At 39.5% G+C, this 22591-nt stretch overlaps 2 protein-coding genes across 9 annotated transcripts; both read right to left on the bottom strand.

Moving 5' to 3' along the window:
- Window positions 1-435: 435 nt before the first annotated feature.
- On the bottom strand, window positions 436-13851 carry si:rp71-68n21.9 (kelch-like protein 9). Its single transcript, XM_046403219.1, has 11 exons — window positions 13704-13851; window positions 11040-11093; window positions 10582-10724; window positions 9774-9985; window positions 9240-9372; window positions 7935-8131; window positions 7581-7656; window positions 6784-7341; window positions 5998-6177; window positions 5368-5481; window positions 436-2396 (listed from the first exon to the last, which is right to left on the bottom strand). Exons 2-11 carry the CDS (start codon window positions 11042-11044, stop codon window positions 1900-1902), a joined length of 2115 nt encoding a protein of 704 aa, XP_046259175.1. The 5' UTR covers window positions 11045-11093; window positions 13704-13851; the 3' UTR covers window positions 436-1899.
- A 1464-nt stretch (window positions 13852-15315) lies between these two features.
- hao2 (hydroxyacid oxidase 2 (long chain)) lies at window positions 15316-22026 on the bottom strand. 8 transcript variants are annotated; one of them, XM_046404874.1, is made up of 8 exons: window positions 21887-22026; window positions 20021-20173; window positions 18558-18709; window positions 17380-17663; window positions 16773-16994; window positions 16528-16686; window positions 15912-15981; window positions 15316-15813 (listed from the first exon to the last, which is right to left on the bottom strand). In XM_046404874.1, exons 2-8 carry the CDS (start codon window positions 20149-20151, stop codon window positions 15758-15760), a joined length of 1074 nt encoding a protein of 357 aa, XP_046260830.1. In that variant the 5' UTR covers window positions 20152-20173; window positions 21887-22026; the 3' UTR covers window positions 15316-15757. The 8 variants fall into 8 exon arrangements, with proteins under 8 accessions (XP_046260830.1, XP_046260829.1, XP_046260831.1 ...); XM_046404873.1 differs by lacking the exon at window positions 21887-22026 and adding an exon at window positions 21687-21880; XM_046404875.1 differs by lacking the exon at window positions 21887-22026 and adding an exon at window positions 21372-21622.
- Window positions 22027-22591: the final 565 nt, after the last annotated feature.

Raw genomic sequence — 22591 nt, 5'->3', positions numbered from 1 at the left:
AAGTAAATAAAATTTAAAAAAAAAAAACAACAAAAAAAACTTTACTTTTCTGTTAAAATTATTTGCTTTGTCTGAGTTACGAAGAGTACAATGAAATTAGATTATACCACATCTTTCTATATAAGTGGTGCTAAAGCTGATTCAGAATAGCTTTGGGCAGCTTTTTTCAAAACTGTGATTTTGTCATTTTTGTAATAACTGATGCCTCATGTAGCTGTCTGCTCTTCAGTATTTGTAGTCCTTGGCAGAGCAGTAGATATCAGCGCTGTCTGTTGTCTTATCTAGAGGCGAAGGATGAAGTCCCAAGGTAACTTTGATCGTCATTCACTTGCTTCAGACATATCCAACAGTCTCTCTGTGTTAATGTGTGTGTGTGTTAGATGAAACTTTGTCCTGCCCTGATCATGACTAATGTGATTTGGTGTTACATGAAAATCATAGTCAACATTTTATTTAAATCTTTAACACTGCATATCAATATAAATATACAAAACATAACAAAACAAACATTTATTTTCCTCACTGTGACAGTAAGCTTTTTGCTATTAGTCCTCATGCTCTTTATTGAATCAGTTTCAGACAGTAATGACTCAGGACTTTGTACTCTTAAACACAAAAACTGTGCTGAAACAGTTTCACCCTCCTTAAATGCAACATGTGAATATACTGGGACAGTGGACTGTCTATGACAGATCTGTGCTCAAATTGGCGTGTTCACTCAGTTTTATTATGAAAATGTGACTTTCTGTGTTAATTCAGCCAAATTTCAAAATGATGATAATAAAGGCATGTAAGTCTTGGTAGTCACAGTCTAGCTTCTATCCTATGACTTTGTGCCATATAACCCCATTATCATTTAAAAAGATTAAAATCTCATCAATGAACCATCTGATTCAGATGCCGTCACTTGATTGAATGGGAGTTGCCAGAGGTTATCAGCCTACTGGATTTGAGTTAGAAGGGGCCTGCTATACCTTTTAATAGGATCCAAAGATTATCATCTATTCATGTGGTTTGTCAATGATACCAAAAAGAGAAGACTTAAGATCCAGAAGAGGAATCCAGCTCAAGTCTGATGGATAACCTGGTATTTGCAGATAAGACAATTTAAACTGTAGAAATGTCGTCAATACCAAGAACAGTAAAAACTGACATGACTGACATGACATGAGATAATTGCATTTGCTAAGATTAGATATAATTACATGTTTTACCAATCATTTTGTGGATTAGCATGTTTCTGACTCTTCATCCTTCATTATCGTAGAGAGAGCTCAGCTTGTGTGTAATCATAGATGATAGTTCTGTGATACAATGAGACTATCTACCATATTGCTGCTGTGTGTTACACAGAAAGTACTTGTTTGCAGGATAAAATCATCATTTTTGGTTTATATTAGACAGAGACCATTGAAAAGCTAAAAAATTCTCTCTGAAGTTTAAAGCTGCATTTACACCAAAACACACTCATTTAATTTATGTCAGTGAGGAGAAGAATTTGTCTTCTGTCTGACTGATCCTGATTTGTTTGCCTCAGAGATCAATCTGACAGATCAGTGATACTCAGCACCCAGATAATCAATGTCAAGCCAATTTGAGAGCGAGGGTGTGTTGGACTTTTTATAAAGGACTTATTGACTGTTTCCTTGAACATACTGAAACTGCAAAGTGACAGAGCACAACAGCAGAGAAGGAAGGGTACTGCATGCCTGAAAGTAAATACGAGGACAGGAAATGGTAGGTTTAAAGGTGTAGAACTTTAAGACTGTTGAATGCTAATGTTAGCTAGCCATTCTGGCACCTACAGATTGTGTTTGCAACCCACACAATTTCCTGTTTTTCTTTCTTTTCACCAGAACTTGCAGGCAAATTTGGAAACCCCCCATCAGTGGTGGATCATCAGCTCTTAGCTGTGTGCAGAGGACACTCTTGTATCTGAGCCTCATCCACTGACCCCTCTGGCAGATGGACTGTCATCGTGCAGGCACGAATCCCCCCCAGAGGCTCCAGCACATTGAACACCCTGTCCCACAGGTCCCTCTCTGGATCATACCGCTGCACAATGTCAACCATGCACCTGCTGTTCCAGGAATACCCTCCCACCACGTAGATCTGCCCGTTAAACACTGTCACACCAACGTCGCTCTGGCCCCGTGGCATTGCTGCCACCATTGTCCACTGGTCTGTTTCTGGGCTGTAGTATTCGCAACCCAGGACGTCATCGTAGTCGCTGCTGCCTCGAAAGTGGTTCCCGCCCATGACGTAGAGTCTGTCTCCTACGGTGCACATGCAGTGCAGGCCGCGGAGCTCCATCATGTCAGCTCGTCTACTCCACGTGTCGGCTACAGGATCGTAAGACCAAAGCTCCTTCTGGAATGTGTCACGGGTGATTCCACCTGTGTGATAAAAGATAATCAAATACATATTACAGCAGATTGAAAATATGCAACTTTTAAAGATCTTACAGGCACTAAAATAAAATAAAAATGATGGTATCTATAGATCATAATCCAAAATAAAGATAATCCAAAGATGCCCTCATCATCAGCTTTTTCCCACGGCCTCCTTTCTCCAAAATTGTTGTCATTACTACACAGAGGAACAGTAAAATTGCATATTTGCACTTCCTTTACTACCACAATGGAAAAAAAAAAAAATTAAAAACGAAAATAACAAATGGATGAACACCACTTATTGAACTGACGTCACACAGTACAATCTCACACTGAAGAGCTTGTTCTTTCTACAAGTTTGTAAAAATATTTTTTATTTATAGAAAAGGAGAACCTTGACACCACTAAACAGGGAACTGAAATCTTCCTGCACAAGTAAACAAACCCCTAAATCCAACTCAGATGGTTAAAAAAACCCATAATCTACAGTTCGATGATCAATCACTGTGTTATTTCTTGTCTTTCTTGCAAGAATGCCATATTAAAAAGGAATCTCCTTTACTTAAGGGGCCATACACTATTCTAGTGTCTAATGTCAGAGTATGTTTCTTTTATAGTTTTGACCATTTTCCAAAGCATACAGCATTACAGATGTAATTTTTTGATTACAAGCATAAGATGAAATGCTTTTTTTTTAAAAAAAAAAACCCAAAAACAATAGTATCACAGAAAATAAACTGCATTAAATGAATCAAACTAAACCAAACATGCAGAAAGTTGCTTGTCATGTGTGCACAAGATATAGGTCTTGTACAAAAGATGATTTGTGTGCACATGACAATAATATCATCTTACAGAACTTAAAATTTGCAGAATGGTTGTATATTGCAAGCAAAAATACTGATGCCCCTCAACCACCATAGCTACTACTGCCTGTTTTGTGACTGCGAGCAGTTTTCAGCCACCTTTAGCTCATTGTTTTGGACTTGCAAAATTAAAAACATAGTCAAACATTTCGAAATCCACTAGAAATGCTCTTGTCAAGCTGTTGTCATGTGTTCCTGTCACTTTGAACCTTTTACTTTGGGTTTTCTTGTTGTCAGTGTATACTGAGCTGAACTGTGGAATGAAATGAGTATGTGATGTAGGCAAAATAAGTGGTGTCCACCCCAGTATGTGTATTATGGTAAATACCAACACATAGCTCATGAGAGTTGGAGGTTTTGACGCGCTGTGAACTAAAACCACAGGACTTTGCATTTCCTGCTTTGTAGGCCGGCATGTGAAACTTAATTTCTGCTCTCAAAGTGAGAAGCTGGTTTCCTGTCCAAGGTTGCTAAGAAACCTCGTTGCGGTCAGGCTGTCAACGGCTTTTGAGAATACGCTTCTAAGCAGGAAGTGGTTTCACAAAGGTCAGCCAAGAAAATTTTGTCTATAATTCATCTTGTGAATCTATGTAAAAAAATGGTCGCCTTACTGTTTAATCAAGGATCCCTTCACAACTCCATTCTGTTCTGAGTCCTATAGTGGACAGGCATGTTGGATGTCCAAACTGATGGTTCTGCTCATACAGCTGATTGATTGCACTGTCAAGGGCCTAAAGCTGAGATAAGCTTTATGGAGTCACTGACTTCTAACAGCACTACTACTAGTTTTTCTAAGAGTTGCTACACTCACATTCCTGTCACACTATACCACGAAAGGAGGGAAGACAGAAAACAGGAAACATAAATGTGAACAATGCAGGCTTGATTGAATTTCCCTGAATTTCCCTCGGGATCAATAAAGTATTTATCTATCTATCTCGACTTTTTTTTTAGGAAAATCAAATTTGCATGTGTTTTATGACAACCAAAGTGACTTTGTCTTTTAGACCTCTAGCAAGCTATGTGCAGAGGGCAAACTCCTCAGGGTACCTGTTCAAGAAAACTCCACAGGACACATTTAAAGATGATGACGTTTCCTGTTGACAGCCAGAGATTTTAAAAGAAGTATTAGTAAGTAGAGTGATATGGCTTCTGTCGTTATTCTAATTCATATTTTTAAGCACCATTTTAGACTTTCGGAAGCCCACATGAGATGGTATCCACCCAAATGCACAGGTAGCACAAATGCTTTCTGCAAATGCTGTAACACAGTATTTTCCATCAGCTCCTTTGTACATCTGACTCTGAATGACATGTGAATTACTGTGTATTTTTTTTGTACTTTGAATGACCCTTCATAATAAGAGTGCCCCCAGCAGAGTAACAACATGTCATTTATTGAAACATTTAAAATGATTGTTGTGTAGTTTTACTTGGCAGTTGATCCCTGCTGATTGTGTAACTAGTGACAGTCCTCTCTCCGTAGCAAAGGGAGAGGTTGTGTGCTGTGAGGGCATTGAAAAACCCATCCGTGCATTAAGCATCTAAGCTCGACTCTTCTGTAACTCTATCATGACCATGAGTAATTTTTGAAACAGACATAGTGGTATTATTATTATTTATTATTATTATCTTTTAGCTTCTTGGTGTTTTATCACTGTGTTATAAAAACAGCAGTGATCTCAGCGAGAACATTTGAAGATATGTTCAGACAGACGGTGAAGTTAATGTTGAAGCAGTTATGTACATAGTCAATGGAAAAACACAGGTGAATTCAAGATGTTATTTGAAAATGTTAATACTTAAGCATGAAATTTAATTTAGGATTCTAAATAATTTGCAAAATGTATAATAAATCTGAGTAATAATTCACAGAGACGAGGAGAAAAAGGAGAGACTGGCACTGAGCTCACATTCATGCTGCCACGTCTGTGCACACATCCCATGTTAGCTTCAGGTAACACCTGTCCAGCCGTTACTTTAGCTGCTTGGGGCAGATCATTTCAGACTGCATCAGCAGCCCAGCAGACTAATCTGCATGAACTATTCAAGTGAAACATTTTGTTCATGTTGTGCCTTACAGTCACACAAAGGTAGCATCACCATACCTGAAATGTACATGAGGTCCCCATGAACTGTTCCAGCATGTCCATAGTGAGGTTCCATCATATTGGTCACAAACGTCCATTCGTTTTTCTTCAGGTTGTAGCACTCCACCGTGTCTGACCAAGTGATTGTAGGAGAAAATATTTGGAGTTCATTTTCAGTCAAGCATCAGTATATTTTTACAAAGGCAACAAAATAATTCTGATTCCAGTGGGTTTGTTTTTTGGCCAAACTCCAGCAATAGCACTGACAATTGTATTAACCACAGTAAAGACTGTGGTGGGAGGCTTGGCTCACTTCTCACAGTGTCATATTCAGTCATAGCAGCCGGCTGCTTTAGACAGATAGATACTTTATTGATCCTGAGAAAAATTCAAGGGTTTAGGCGATAAAGCTCTCAAAGCCCACTGCACACCACCTGCTCAGCAGAAACACACATTTAAAGACTCACTGATAGTGGAGTCTTTAGCAGCTTAAGAGGAAGATATTTCCCTCAGGAGTTAGTAGAGACCAAAAACAGAGCAGGTTGTTTTTTCAGTTTCAAGTAATTTGACAGCAACTTTTTCTGACTGCTGACAGTGGTAAAAGGTGTACTGACAACAGTAGTAGATGTATAACTTGCAGCAGCTCACCAATCTCTCCTGAGGCGTTCCTTCCTCCGACTGCAAACAGTTTCCCCTTCAGAGCACTCAGGTGGAAGAAAGTCCTTTTCTCATTGAGTGAAGCAATCTGAAGCCACTTGTCGAAGCGTGGGTCGTAGCGGTAGACGCTGTCTATGGCTGTTTTACCCTTGGTGTCATAAGTACTCTGGCCTGAGAAGTCAACAAGTATCAGCATTAAAGTGGTAAATACAGTGGAGGATAAATTAGAACGTGTGAGCTGATCATATTTTTTGGAAAGCATTCATTTATGCCTCTTAGTCCTTACATTTGGTTGTGTCTCAACGTACCTTGACTTTACCTCCAAGTGTGTTTGCCCTGATTTTTTTTATTTCACCTATCTGTTTGATATTAAAAATCTGTTTTTCTGGCCAAGACAGGCAGCAGAACAGTTACAGGGTTACAGACATAAAACAAGGATATAACAATAAGATCAAAGACAAGGAACAAATTACTGAACCACAATTCATGTAAAATCTCTTTGAGTGCCTACAGACCTTAGGAACAATTAATTAATAAGCTTTGTTGCCATAAAGTTGGCAACAACAGGTCTCCTTTTGGCTTCAAAGGAAAAGTAAGACTTATTTCTAATTTCAGTTGCAGTTTTGTAAGTGAATGCGAGGTTGAAACGAGAGCAAATCATCAAGGACAAATCCTAATTAAACACCTGTCACACCTTAAGTAAACACAGGTCGTTTGAACTGACTGCTTGACATGAATATCGTCTGAGTGTACAGAGTGAAGTCCAGGTCCTCTCACCTCCAACAATGAAGAGGAAGCCACCGAGAAGAGCCACACCATGCTGATAACGTGGCACCTCCATGGGCTTCAGGGCCCTCCAATAGCCAGTCTTTTCATCATACAGCCTCAGCTCCCGGCTCACCACCAACTGCTGTCGCATCACACCTCCCAGTGCCAGAATGTGGGTGGCATTTGAACGTATTTGTGTCCGCTCAGTTTGCAGAGCTGGCTGCATGAAAGGCATCATCTGGTAGTTGCTGGCCTCCAGCAGGAGGTTCACACAGGGCGTCTCAGAGCGCATCATGGAGTCTCCTTCCTCTTCATCATCCTGGGATATCTGAATCAGCTCACTGGGGCTCATTAGTGGGAAGCGGATATGTCGCATCAAAGCATAGACAGAGGAGCGGCGATTGGGGTAGTCATGGTTCAGCCATCCTCTAGCGATGTGGTAGAGTTCCACCTCAGAGAAACCTTCCAGAGAGTTGCTGGCCAGGGCGTCGGCCATGGTGGTTTCAGAGAGCTGGAGGTAGCGGCCACATTCCACCAAAGCTGAGAGGTTCTGACTCACAAACTCACCTAGGTTACAACAAAGAGAATCAACACTGATATCTTTCACTTTATTTTAGTGTTTGAACAAAAAAAAAATGCTTGATACATTAATTTTTTGTTCTTATTATGTGTTCTAATAAATCTATAAATAACCGGTAGACTGGTTTTTAAGGATTGCTCAACATCTGAACAACTTCAACTTCATCTATGTATTTAAACAGATCATTTTTGTTACTGTGCTCTAAGATCAGTTTCACAACAATCACCTATATTCTGCTGAACATCTTCCAGAAGCAAGTCTGTGGCGATACGCTCCACCTCCACACAGTTCTCAATAGTGATCTGTATTGAAAAAAATACAGTAAGGAATCACTTAATGAAGTAGTTATCTGCTTTGCTCTGCATTACTTCCCTTATTTTGTAGTTGCAACACATACATAGGGCACCCAAAATGTCTTTTATACAGTCCAATATAAACGACTCTGAGAGAAGCCAGAGGCCACTGAAGGACAAAGGATCCAGCAGCTTAATGATCAAGACGTCCAGTGAAGGTGAATGTAAAACTGAACTGATGCAACACCACAGGGGTGTGACATTGCACTGAAACAAAAGCCTCTCACCTCTCTGCTCAGAAGCTGATTACAGAACCTCAAGACAGGCATGACCTGCAAGAAGTTTGCAGCCTCCAGCGTATCCTGGAGATTACCCATGTCGAGGCTGACTTTGGATGTGTAAATGAAGTCGATAATATTCTTTAAACCCAACTTAGTGACCCCATGCAGCTTGATCTCTCTCATCTCCTGCTCCCTCATGCCTCCTGAACAAGGAAAAACAACAGACATAGAAAAGGAGAATCTGAATTGTTTCAGAAGATTCGTCTTGTACAGACACTGCAAAGCCTGGCTGCTCAGATTTCTAAAGTGTGAGGATAGAAAAAGTACTGCAGTCACTGAAGGTGGTACAGTTTCCTTTAATGCGGAACCTTTAGTTAAAACTAAAGAACTAAATGTCAGTCAATCCTTCCTTCTTTTTGTTACTATTTTTGATGGTTTATCGAAAAGTAAGAAGCAAACTGTGAAAGTGTGAGTAGCACACTTTCACAGTTTGCTTCTTACAATCATAGTAGCACTCTTACCAAACCAATACATATGTTCGTACATTATATTTACTTTTTCCAGACACAGGATAGAAAGTGTATTTTTTTTATATCTTGACAAAGCCAGTGGTTTAACTGCATAACAATGTCAGCTGGTACAGAACAATCAGTGTTAAGCTGTACAATTGCACACAGTGTCTATGTGTAATTGTAGTTCTTTAGTTAAACATTTGCGCACATAAAGAAATATATAAATTTACTCAGTGCACAGTTTTGATGAAAAACTGCTGTTATCATATCATATTTAAAGCATCCTTCCCACTAGTGGTACTGTAAGGTCTCTTTAGCGTATTCACATACTAAAATGAACCTGATAACGTTCTACATGAGAGAGGAAGAAATATTTACAGCAGCAAAGTGCCTATACAAGACCGAGTGATGTATTTGAAAATGTGTTTCTAAAGTGTTGTGTATGCACTGCTGTTCTGTTGTGTTGCCTTACATAGTAATGCACTTGAATGTATTGTCCCTATGTCTTTAGGAAGAAGAAGAAGAAGAAGAAGAAGAAGAATCAGCTTTTTTGACAGTATATATGTTTTTACATATACACACTGAATTTGTCTTCTGCATTTGACCCATCCTTAGTTGAACACACACATGCAACACCCGGCAAATTACATGCAGTGAAACACACACAGGAGCAGTGGGCAGCATCAAGTGCCCGGGGAGCATATTGGGGGGTTAGGTGCCTTGCTCAAGGGCACATCAGCCGTCTAATGGAGCTTTTCCATATCGTCTGTTTTGAACCTAATAAAACAGCACAACTCACCAGTGAACATGGCTTTGAAATAATCACTGGATGAAGCCATGATGACTCTGTGGACGGGGAAAGTTTCCTCACTGTCCCCAGGAACCAGGACTACATCACAGAGAGTCTCATCTGCGCGAAAAGTATCAACGCCCTGTGGAGAAAAACAATATTTGTCATGAATAGTTTTTGTCATGTTGCATTTTTACATCAGTTAACAGTAAACACAGTAATGTTGAGAAACTACCTCTAAAAAGAAAAACTGCCCTGTACAAGATTCTTCTCTTCTCTGCCACTTTATTGTTTTAATGTGTTAATGCTGATTTTGGTGGGCGGTTACATCATATGTACCTGGCAGGAGGAGACTGTGTATGTTTTCAGAAAAAATATGCAATTGTGGTGCTAAAAGAAATATTAGGAAGATGGAGCATCTTGCACCAGTTGTAGAGAGCGGGGATTTAAAACATGTAAAATGATTTTTAATCTCTATATTTGAGCCCCTAAATAAATGTATGAAGCTGAGCCATTCGATTCGTTAATACATCACAAATATACCTGTAACACAGCTGCTCCATGTTCCGCACTACTGAACACCTTAGACAGCGGCCTAGGGGGGAGTTTGGGCTTGGTGGCTTTGTCTGGGCATTTTGGTAGCATTTCCACACGGGGAGGGAGAGGAGCCAGAGCTGAAGTCGGAACCAGAGGTGGAGCTGGAGCTGGAGCCAGAGCTGGGGCTGGAACTGGAACTGGTTGAGGAGGCCTATCATCTATAAAATCCAAATGGAAAATAGATAGAGATACTGTTATTGCTGCAAGTATAGAGAACAGCTATTAAAAAGCTACTATAATAGTTTGTTTGATGGTCTCCCTGAGGTCTACACAGCTACCAGACTGCTGCTCTTCTCTTGTCATGTATAGAATGTATAGAAGTATCAGTAACAAAATATACATAAAGTTTCAAAAGTAAAAGTACTCATCATGCAGACTGTCAGTATGTCATTGCATCATTATTTATGCATTAAATGGTACTTTGATGTTGTAGTTGGTTGAGGTGGAGATAATACAGCAATTTCATATTGAAAAGGTGGTTCAAATAATGCATAAAGTTTCAGAAACTGATCATGCAATGTCCCTCAAACATAGTGGATTAGAAATATAAACAAGTGCTCAAGTTAAATATAAGTATCAAAAAACTGTACTTAAATAGAGAATTTTCATCTCACATATTGCAGTTATTTACATTTATTTGGTCTGTGTTTGAAAGGAACTCTATGGATACAAACCTTACAGCCATGTATTAGATGGGATTAAAAATTACAATGGGAATTGAAGCCAGAGCTACAGAGAGCCAATGAGAACACACCTTGTTGAACAGGTCTGTCAGGCGGAGCAGCAGGTCTTTCTGGCTGAGCTGGGGGTCTCGGGGGATCCCTGGACTGATGCCTGCCGCTCAGGCGAGAAAACCTGCGGCTCAGCCTCCCTGGCCCGCTGTCATCTCCGCTTCCCCTGCAGATGATGAGGTCTGGGTGATTTTACTGTCCTTTTTTATCCCCAACAGATTATCAATACTAGAACCTTCTTGTAGTGCAATTTGAATTTATGAGTTAGGTGGCACTGAGAGGCTTCAGGCTTTAATAAAAGTTCAATGTGAGGGAAAAACAAATACATGAGTAGTAAAATAAGCTGATACCAAACCGTTTCCAAAATCTGTTCTAATAGTTTCAATAACAAAAGGTTCAGTATTAGTAAGTGATAAAATGATAAAAAAAAAACACTCTTAAACAATTTCTATCATATACTGACACAACAAAAACATCTTACCCCATTTCATTGGCCTCTTGTGGTTGTGGACTGTTGCTACGTTGCTGAGACTTCCTATGTGGAGACAAAAAGGAAGATTACACTGATTAAAACCAGGGCTGTAATTATAATATGCATTGCAATATTCAAATATGCTCAAAAAGTCTCCGTCAATATACTGACATAAAAAAAACAAACAAACAAATAAAATAATTGTTATGTGCTGACAGACAACAATGCGCTGTCATTCAATATAATCAGTGTAAGCAAATGTAATCAAAATCATGACTAAATTTAACAAATTGTCATTATTGTTACTGCTGGTTTTAGTATTGGTTATTCCTCAATTGCTGTGGGTAGATAATGTCAACGTCAGTGTCAATGTCAATGTCAATGTCATATACTTTATGTCTTCGTGTAAATTTAGGATTAGGATTTAGTTAATGTTCCTATGAGTTGTTCATGGGACATCTGAAATTGTAGCACTGTACCAATAATAAAAATTAAGTTAAGGACATGCATTTAAATGGAGCATTAATTTCAACACGGCAATATGTGCTGGAAAGAGAAAAAGTAGGAAAGAAATAAGAAACAAACCAGTACAATATGATACACTATTAGACCTTATTGTCAGGTAAATATATAAAATGTGTTTGTGTGTGTGTATTTGGAAATGGTGAATTTTTAAATATTTTAGAATGGCAGGAGTTCAAATTGAGATTTTTCGTCCCAGTATTGACTCCATGGTTATGGCCATGATCGATATAGATGCTATGAGCTCAGGATTGTTTGGTAGTATATAGTTTCTTAACCTACACATCACTACGAACATCCACGCTAATGCAAAAATGTCACTTCTTTCTGTAAGATAACTCATCGTTTGCCATATTTTTGTGTCTCCTAAACAGTCATAATAGTCTTAAACGCTCATCTCTGTAAAGTCGCTCACCCTGTTGTGAGGTTTGACACGGCCTTCACTTAACTTTACTTCAGATGTCTCAATCTTCAGTTAAACTATCAGATCTCTCCCAGCCAAACATCACTCGTGTATTATAATATGCATTTCAAGCAAAGTTTGTGGACAAGGACAATCCTATGACGTTGTATTTAGTGTGTTTTCTGGAAAACAAAGCTTTCGTTTTCCTCATTCTCTATGTTGCAGTGCAAAACTTCTGGTAGTATGTTTGTCACTAGATGAAAGACTTGTTAAAAGATAAGGAACATTTTTTTTAATGCTTGATATTCTGTAAGCACATTCAGCACTAGCAATATTTGATATCAATTGCAGTAATGTACAGCAAACCCCTGACATGTACTATATGGCATATTGATTTCACAAGAGTACTAAACACACACTGTACATGTTTATAAAATCTTAATAAAACCAACATTTTAGGTCACAATCATGTAGTTATTTGTTTTTTCCTGTTGCAGTTTCTATAACTGCAATACATTGCATGTTAGTGGACCCACATTATATTGTTTGTGCTTGTAGTATGACAGACTTGTCTGTTTGGATTACTGAGACCACAGGTTGTACTTTAGCCTCTTACACACGTTTTACTGCTTTTCCGCTGTAACTATATGAGTTCTGATTTCTACCATATTCATCTCTCATTAATGTGGGTCAAGGATTTTACTTAAATATTTTTTAAGACCATTTAATGTTACATTGTCACATTGTGTCATAACAGACTTCTGTTAATGTTCAAAAAACGTATAAGGTCATTCCCCTTTAAATCACTTCCAACAGAGAACAAAGTGATGTAACAGCAACCACAGTTGAGCTCTTTCTCAACTGACGAGTGTGACAGTGGATACAATACCCACAGGAGCTCAGTGTACTGCATACGTACATACGTTTATTTTCTTGTACAGCTGAAACCAGCAATGAAATGTAACTAAGTACACGTACGCAAGTTCTGTACTTAAACACAAATTCAAGGTACTTGAGTATTTCGAGTTTACATTTTACTTTATGTACTTCTACTCCACTACATTTCAAAGGAACATACAGTACATTTTAATCTACTACATTTGTCTGACAGCTTAAGTTACGAGCTACTTTTTAGTTTACAATATTTCATTTCCAGTGGAAACCATGTATCTTTAAATGTGTTGACTTTGAATGTTTGTGATGAGCTAAAGAATGAGGTGTTACTTTATGTTTTGATAAAGTTTTCCCCCTCCTTACGGTAAATAAACTCTTTAAAATCCCTCCGTACATTAGCTGTAAAGATGAAACCAAGGCTGTTTTTCTGAGCTCATGAAAAGTTGTTCACAGATAAGCTTTTTACAGGACAACCATGCTACAAACATTATCTTCTCGAGAATGAGAATGTATGTTAAGCAGCTAAAATGAGCTCAGCCTTAAACACGTACAGCAGTAAAACGCAACGTACATATTAATGCACCAGTAATATTAACCCAATACTTGTACTATACTTGTTTACAATACATACAATACAATACAATACAAACTATACTTGTTTTGAATTCAGGACTTTTACTTGTGGTTGAGTATTTGCTATTAGGAGTGCTATTAGTGCTATTAGTAATTTCGCTTATGTAAATGATGCGAATACTTCTAACATAACTTTCTACACAGGTATATACACTTTTGTGGCCTGCTAGTGCTTCACATAGTGTTCAAAACATGTACAGAAGGAACGCCTAAGAACCTACCTGGAAGAAATCCTCCTCAGCAAACTGGACCCGAGGCCTCCCTCCAGTCTGTTTGTCAATCCAACCAGAGCTGCTTAGAACACTGAGCAGAAAATGTCTGCAGCGCTGCACCGTCAGGTTGAATAGATGAAGCATCTGGGTGAGCACACCGTTTCTTTGCCTTAACCGAGACCTCACTCACTTCCTGTGCTACTTCTCTTTCTCATTGTGTGAGCGTTTTTGCATCTTGATGCACACAAGTGTGATACTGTTAGTGAGGTAAGCAAAAGGTTTCATAAGCAGCTTTATGGTTTTGAATTGACTATATAACAGGCACTCAGTTATCTATGTAGATAAAAAAAAGAAAAACATGACAAGCCAAATGGCCAAATATATTGCTTAAACTACGAATGTTAAAAAAAATATATGGTATTTTCATGTCTTTTGCGGTAGTGAAAAAATGCTTTTTGACCTTTTTCCTACAGATGACTGTGTTTAGCTGCTGGTGGGATTCTGCAGCTCAAACAACATGATCATGTTAGCTTTTCTGTTCTGTTCATTGGAATAATCAGATTATATTCATTTGACTTGAGAACACCCATATATAAAACTGTCTTGTCAGTTGTGTTCCTCTACTCTCAATCAAACTACTGATCAATACAACACCTAAACCTTACCTGCATTAAATGTGCAACTTTGAAAATATGTCCAGCATTCAAAGGTAGCTCCAGAATTGGTGGGAACAGCAGATGATCAGATTAAGTGCCAACTCAGTAAACTATTTTGTGTAGCTATAGCTAGCTCAGTTAGCTGTGTAGCTAGTGGCCCTATTGCCTGGCTGCAGTCTGCTTGGACTATTATCTTAGATCAAGGGGGAACCACAGGCAAGAGGTTCTGCTAAACCGGATTTATCAGTAACACAGCTGAACAGCAGGAGTGACTGAAAACTGCTGCTTCTTCACAGCTTATGAGATGGGTGGAGGCCAGTTTGATGACAGGGGATATGGTACTGAGGCCATTTATAGCAGCTGGAGGACTATGAGACATGGCAGGCAGGGGGACAGGAGAGAGACAAATCCACTTTGAGTAGGGCATCAGTAGCGTATACAACAGGAATATTTTCTCTTGTGGAAAGACGATGTTGATGAGTTTTCTGTTATGTCTTGTTTGTTTGCTTGAAATGTGAAATGTGAGAAATTGAGAAATATATGTGTAAGAATATTTTTCTTGACATTTTATGAGCTTATTTTATCAGACTAAAGATAACTTGTAAAACACACAGCAAACTCACCACTCGCATGGCACTGTCATCTCTAAAGGTACAAGGTGGTATTACATGACAGAATGGGCCAAGGCTAGCTGGTTAGCATGCTAACATAATGTAAATGTCTTAGACATAACTTTAACAATGCAGTTTCTTTGCATGCTTAGTTAGTTCATTTTTACAAAAATATTTTAAACTTTTTTTAACTTCAAAAATTATGACCGTATATTACAAATAGCAAATTAAAAGCAGAATAAATGTTTGTATAAGTTCCCTTGAGTATAAAGTTAAGAAACAAAAACAAAAGACCACACTACTGATATGGTTAAATCTGTTTTTGCCTGCTAATTAGAGATTCAGAGAAACAGATCACAGTTACCTCAGCTGGCATTTATTTAACCACAAGCACTGGCAGCATCTCAAACTGCAAGTGTACATCATTATCAGCTGCATCTGTTACAATACAACCAAAATGTGTTGGTTTCATGAAAATTGCCTCCATCCTCTAAAATCCAAAAGCAAAAACACTTTCAGGATTCACTTGCAAAGTATTCTGCCGACCCTCAGGTTTCCCAAGACGCTGTGTCACTCGTACACTCTTGCATGAATATACCTTGGATATGAGATATGAGTCATGTCCAAATTATTGAAACTGTTTGCACGTTTCCTGATGTGATAAAGTCACAAGTTTTGAACTGAACATCTTTCAGTTTCTTTGTCATTCTTTGTCTCTGGCTCAACACTGTTGGCTTGGTTCAGTAGTCCCGTTCAGTAGGTGTCATTGTCTTCGGTGCTGCCCTCTGCTGGTGTGTTAAATTTTCGAGAACTGAATGAGGTTCCTGTTGATTTCTGCCACGTTCCTGCAGCCTAGATGACATACATACATAATAGTTTTAGTTGAGAGAGTATATTGCTGTACCGGCATGGTTACACTGACCACAGTTTTAACAACCCAAATATCTCACCTGACAAAGCCATGGACAGACGGAACTCATCATTTAAGATTTGCAGTACTTCCCTCACACCTTCCTCACCCTGAAAGATAACACATGACCCACAAATACTATAAAAGACTAAATACAGTCTATATAAACTTAACATCAGTTAAACATCAGAATTAACTTTGAAGACGTGACTGTTCTTTCCTGCTGAAAAACTTTCATCAACTGCCAAAGACAGATAAAGACATTTCTGTAAACAGTGATTCTGCATCTCACACAATTAGGGTGTTGATGATTTTGGTCTCTCAGCAAAAGATACACTGGATTAAAATCTTGACGTTATAGATTTCAGTGAGTTCATACAATAAACAGCTCCACAAGTTAAGATGTTACCTCCTTAAATCAACAATAGTTTGTCATATAAACCTTACACCAAGGCCTTAGCTCCAACAGTGTCATTCGCTTTTAAAGATAAACTTTAGTTGTCAAGGACAGGGCTCGGTGGAGACTGTAAATGTGGGTTAGAAGCTAAAGAAGAGAGGAAATATGTCAAGAGAGCAAGATAGTAGTTGGTAATGATATTTCTAAAACACCCCAGTGTTGTTATAATCAATCTCAAAACACACACAATCACACATACCTTGTATGCAAGGCCCCACACTGCTGGACGGCCAATGAAAACACACTTGGCTCCCAAGGCCAGCGATTTCAATACATCACTTCCTGTCCTGATTCCTCCATCCAGATAGACCTCGATCCTGCCTTGCACCGTGTCCACAATCTCTGACAGCGCATCAATCTGTTAGCATCAGAGGTGAAGATGTAACAAGGCCAACAAACAAAAAATACTTCATTGCAACAGTGAAGTGATATGTCGTTAAGTACCGAGGCTGGGCCTCCGTCCAGCTGTCTCCCCCCATGGTTTGACACAATGATGCCCTGGACACCATGCTCCACGGCCAGCTCTGCATCCTCCTTGGTCAGGATCCCCTTGATGATAATAGGCAGGCGGGTGATGGACTGCAGCCAGTACACATCCTTCCAGCTGATGGAGGGGTCCAAGGTGTTGGCTGGGATCCCATACTCCTCTGGAACTGCTGTCTCCTGCTTATGAGCACGTAGTACACTACTGTAAGCGTCAACTAGATATACAAAAATTACCACTACTACTGTTGCTTGTACATGTGCTTGTACGTGAAGTTGACAATCTAGACATATAACCGTATGTGTATAAAATTATGAACAGACAGAAAAAATGGCAACGTGGGTACGAGAATTTCACCCTAAGTACGCAATTTAACATTGATGACGTGGTGAATCAAACAGTCTTGTCTTGCAAAGCTTGTCTTTCTTGTCTGACCTGACTTTTTTTTTTTTTTTGTCTTGCCCGTTCTTCACTAGTTTGAACTTTGTCAGTCTTATGAGTGTTTTGTTTCAATCCATTTCTACTGCTACCTATTTTCATTATGAGTAAAGTAATGAAAACTGTTACCTGAAACACGCCATCAAAGTTCTTGACCTTCAGGTGTGGCGGCAGCTTGAACTGGTTGCGGATATCGTCGCGGCGCTTTCCGGTGTAGGGAACATCCACGGTGAGGACCAGGGCCTTGTAGCCAAGCGCCTCTACACGATGCACGATCTGTTCAGACAGCTTCCTGTCCCGGTACACATAGAGCTGGAACCAGCGGTAACCGTTTGGCGCCGCCGCCACGATCTCCTCCACTGAGCAGGTGGAGTAAGTGCTGGTGATGTAGCAGGTGTTGAGTGCCTCTGTGGCTGTGAAAATTGAATTTACACATCAATCCTTCAGTGTGCTGCACATTGTCAGAGTTCACTACCAGTGCTTTTATTAATTAAACTTAATAATTCATTTATTGTTGAAAATTCAGTTCAGTCAGTTCATCATTTGAAGATTAAATTACCTTGAATAAAAAAAACAAACAAACATTGTGGTTATGGCAAGATTATTGTATGAAAAGTTAAAAGAAAAAAACAACACAGTGCTTTCATTACTGCACAAGATTATTGTAATCTTATACTCCCATCTAGTGTTGGAAATGTATGCTGACATTGTTAAAAACTACATCTCCACAATACAAACATATTGCTACTTTTAGTGATATGTTAGGTCACACGATCTCTTCTGAAATGAGAAGGAATGTTTTTTGAAAGCCATAAACTCATATTTTTCTCACCCGTAATCTGCAACTCTTGTAATACATTTTAAACAACGCCTCTGAACTAACACAAAGGCATTCTGACTAATCGTTCTTCTCTCATACTTCACTCCAGCCAGGTAGAACTTCTGGCTTTCTCACACACACACACACACACACACACACACACACACACACAGTTGTGTTTCCATCTCTTTTGGATACATTACACAGACTTACATTCATTTCCTGGAGGTTTAACCACCATCTAACCACAACAATGAGCGTTAGTTGCCTAATCCTAACCCTTACCTTAACCCTAACCTCAGCCTAATCTTAAAACAAGTCTTCACCCTAATATTTAATGATTTACATTGTGAGGACTTGCATTTTGTCCCCATTAGTAAGGCAGGTCCTCACAATGTGACTGTGTAAACTGATTTTTGTCTCCACAACTACAGGAATACACGTCCGCAAACGCACTTACACACACACACACACACACAGTCCTCACCCCGAGCAGTGGCCACCTCTCCTTCATGCCAGGCCAGGCAGTGAAAGGCAGTCGGTGCGATACCAACTGGAAAGCTGATTTCGGTCCCCTGCACTGTGGTCCGGGTGTCACTCACCGACACGTCTCGCAGGATACGAGGCCTCAGACGGATCCTGAGTGTGACGTACACATGACCATGTTATGACCAGCTCCAAAAGCAGGAGGAGGCAGGAGTGGAATCCTAAATCATTTATAATTTTATTAACTGAGATAAAATGAAGAGACAGGTATGTCTGTTTTTGCCTTATCCAGCAGATTGATCCAAAATCACATAAAAATAAGACACAAAGCACTAAACTCTAAATGAGGCTGGGCGCCGTATCAAAATTAGTGAATAATCAAACTGAGAGACTATATACAACAAGTGCCTCCCAACAGGGGGCGCCAGAACCTTTTCAAGCACAGAGAACCAGTTCAGACCTGGTATTAACCATCCATCTTGAGTGATCGGATCACAAGCGGGCAGCAAGTCAAATTTAATTCAAATTAAAATACTCCCATTTCTGGCATATTTTTGTCATTTGAACAAAAAATAATCTTGACCAAACCGTGGAACAAAACCAACCTGATGACAAACTATTGCAACATCAACGTCAAAGAAAGCCATTCTTGTGAGCGAAATCCTTGACACCATGCTGAACAAATCATATTCGTGTGACTAAGATGAGACAGAACACCCTGGGAGTCTGTTTCCACAAAGTAATGAAATGAGATCATCTTTCCAAGGCACAGCTCAATCTTTAATTCCTGCTGGGGAACATTTCTAACGTGACCACAAATGCACCAGCAAACAAATTCATAGTAATAGACTTGTTGTAACAAAAAACATATACGTACAGATCCATCACAGTGAGGGAAAGCAGTCAGTCAGTCTTTATGGAGACATAAGGGTGTCCCTTAGGAGATGTGCTGACAAAGTTTAAAAACAACAACAAAAAACCCCTGTATCTTTGTCCAGCGGGGACATCTTCTTCACTACAACAAGCTGGAGCAGTATCAGCACTGGATACACTGCAACTGCCTGTTAGTGATTATAAGGCATCAATACACACGTACTTTATTGTATGCACTGAAATGCCTTACAGGAGTTCACAAAAAGTGTTTGGCAGGCTGTGTCCTCATGTTTTTTAGCATTTAAATTATTAGTATTAAAATATTATTAAATGTAAATGATTTCAGTCTACAATGATTACGCTTTAACGCTTTTTGGCACAAATACAGTGATTTGACCTTAGGTGGGTTTATACTCTTCTGTGTCCCATCACAAGTTGTACAGTCATAGTCATAAAAACAATGAAAAATACTCTCTGCATCATTTTCGTTTGAAACGAATAAGAATGTCTTTAAATATTAAAACACTATCGAGGTGCTTAAATTGTGTTTTGTGATTACCTTGAATGTCCAGGTGAATTTTCTCACTGTACCTTTTGTAAGCCAGTAGATTATCGTCCCTGGTGCAGCATTCGTCTGCCCCAGCGGCGTAATAATCCCAGGTGGCCTTTGAGAGATGCTCCTTAGCATACTCCTCAAAGTCTGTCAGGCATACCATAGCCATCTCTGCACAGCGACCTCCCTCTCTGTGTGGGAACAGAGATCATCAGTTCTCACTCTGACCCTTACTGACACTGGCATATATAACGCAGCAGCAGCAGCAATATAGAAAGGGACAAAACCAGAAACATAAAGTCGTACAAGTTCTTTCAACGTATGCACAGACCATATCAATAACAGCTGACTGACAACAAACAACAGCATTCGGATGTTAATAAGCGCTGACTTGGTTGAACCTAATTAACCTTTTATTTCTAGTCTTCGCCACACCCGGGCACTTCTCATATTTCTACCCATCCAGTGTCATCTGGAAACTGGAAACTTGTTGCTTTGTGTGTGAGACAAATAACTGCAGGCACCAACAGTAAACACACTTCAAAGTTCAAAACGAAAAACCTCACGCGTTACGTAGACACAGATGTTACATCTTCAAGACTAACCGCCAGTGGTGGGTTGAGTAGCCAATAGCTGTACTCATGTAAAAATACTGTTATTTTGCAAAAGTCTTTTAACAGATGTGGATATGATGACTATTAAACCCCAGATGATCTTCTTGTGTTTAAGAAGTGATCAAATGCCTGTATGTATTCATGATGAAATGACACACTTGCTGTATTATCTTGATTGATTTTTGGAATAAATCAGCAGAGCCTATGCATTTACCTAATAAACCCTTACTGTTAGGTCAAAAACTAAATATAGTGTCAACATGTTACAGTGTCCTTAAACTTTGATAAGTCCATTACAAATGTCCAAAGTCCCTGTCCCAGCACAGACCACAGACAGCCACAGGTCAGATGTGAGCCCCCACATCCAAGTCTCCACAAACACAGTAAGACCTCTGAAACTGTCTCCTGTCAGATCCCTCATTTAGGCTGATTAGGAGATAATGTTGTAAAGGTTCATCACTGTCAAATAAATACAGGTGCGTTCACTTTTACCCCGAGGAAGACCATCTGTGTTTGAAATGTTACATCAGTCATGTCCACGTGAAATAAACGCGGCCCAGTCCGTCTATTTTCTCTTCATCAGGCCCCACCAAAGAGCCTGACTGTCAAAATACACACAGCTTAGCTCTCGCATACCGTTAGCTACAGTATTTACGTTGGGACAGAACGGAAGAGTAGTTCCCAAGCATCATACGCTTTGTGTACATGTTAAAAAACGCGTTAGCATCAACACAACGGACAGACTTCATGCTTTCTGTCAGCTCAGTGTCAGCACCCATGCCTGATGTCCTACTGACTTCCTAACCAGAGCGCGCGCCACTTTTCACTGTCACTTCTGCTGTTAGCCGCTCGCGCTTTAAGAAAGCAATCCCGCGCTCCCTTCTGCCAGTACGCAGGCGTGGCTGCATGACAGAGGGCCAGCAGGCCGAACCACACCTGCCTGTTAACGGAATAAATGCCTAAATAAAAGTAGCGCGAGTGAAAGAAATGATTTTTCTCTAATAATCTAATCAAATCTGGATTAAAACTGCAATTTCCTCAAAAAGTTACTCATGTGAATGTAACGGCGTTACCACCCGCAGCTTCTTACCACAAAGGTATCATGAACAAATTCCCTCTCTCTCACATGACACAGCCTCCATGGCGGAGCGAAGTCGCAGTAACCCGGATCAAACTAAACCTGTCCTGGTGTCTCGTCGTCAGCTGAGCTACCACACTATGACATCGTGTTTTAGTTCTTCTGTTTGGTTAAAAAAACAATTGATTCCTTGTGTCTGTGCCAGTCCTTACGTCGACAGTGTTGCTTTTTTTGTCAGTCAGAATCAAACTGCCCCCGACAGTGTATGTGACCTGATGGCGACCTCTGCTCTTATTGTGTTTACATAAGCTGGAAATGTGCTGATGGTGACTGCAATTATAGTGAGGACAAGAGGCGTCTGACACAGTGCTCTGTGGTACGTACATAAGCATACACATTTACACTGTATGTACAGGCCTACATGTTAACACAAACAACACGACCAGGCATAGTGCTGTTGTCATGTGAAAACTTCAGAAGTACTCTTTTACTACTCCTCATTCACGAATAATTCAAATGTTCACCATTAACATGTTAAGCACATGGTGAGACTGCTGCTTACACTCAACCTCTGGAGAACATTTTGCCAGACCTGGAAGAAGATCCTTATCGAAACGAAAGGTGCAATACACCACAATTTCAAAATCCTTCACTATGAATGACAACATAATAACATCAATGATGAACAATCATTTTTTACATGAAGGGTTTAGGTAAAGTGGTAGTAAACTACAACAACAAATAAATGTTTTTTTTTGTGTGATATGCAGTGAAATGGAGTAGATTTTTAATTTAATTTTATTATTATTATTTTTAGAAGATTTGGGGCCCTTGGGATGCCATTTTTTCTGATTTAAAGTTGCCCTTAGTGGAGAGAGATACTGTCTAAAAACAATTGTCCTTAAAAGTGACTCTTT

This window comes from Scatophagus argus, chromosome 11, assembly GCF_020382885.2.
Source record: "Scatophagus argus isolate fScaArg1 chromosome 11, fScaArg1.pri, whole genome shotgun sequence".
Classification (NCBI taxonomy): Eukaryota; Metazoa; Chordata; class Actinopteri; family Scatophagidae; genus Scatophagus; species Scatophagus argus.
This window is presented reverse-complemented; position numbering and strand designations above follow the sequence as displayed.

Excerpts from the sequence above, each read along its gene's own strand:
- hao2 (XM_046404874.1), bottom strand. The coding sequence starts at position 20,151 with ATGGCTATGGTATGCCTGACAGACTTTGAGGAGTATGCTAAGGAGCAT. Across the intron at positions 16,995-17,379 it reads ACTTTGATGGCGTGTTTCAG|CAGGAGACAGCAGTTCCAGA; the intron begins GTAACAGTTTTC and ends CGTGCTCATAAG. Across the intron at positions 15,814-15,911 it reads TCTGTCCATGGCTTTGTCAG|GCTGCAGGAACGTGGCAGAA; the intron begins GTGAGATATTTG and ends TATGTCATCTAG.
- si:rp71-68n21.9 (XM_046403219.1), bottom strand. Across the intron at positions 6,178-6,783 it reads CTTCCTCTTCATTGTTGGAG|GCCAGAGTACTTATGACACC; the intron begins GTGAGAGGACCT and ends TTGACTTCTCAG. Across the intron at positions 2,397-5,367 it reads GGACCTCATGTACATTTCAG|GTGGAATCACCCGTGACACA; the intron begins GTATGGTGATGC and ends TTTATCACACAG.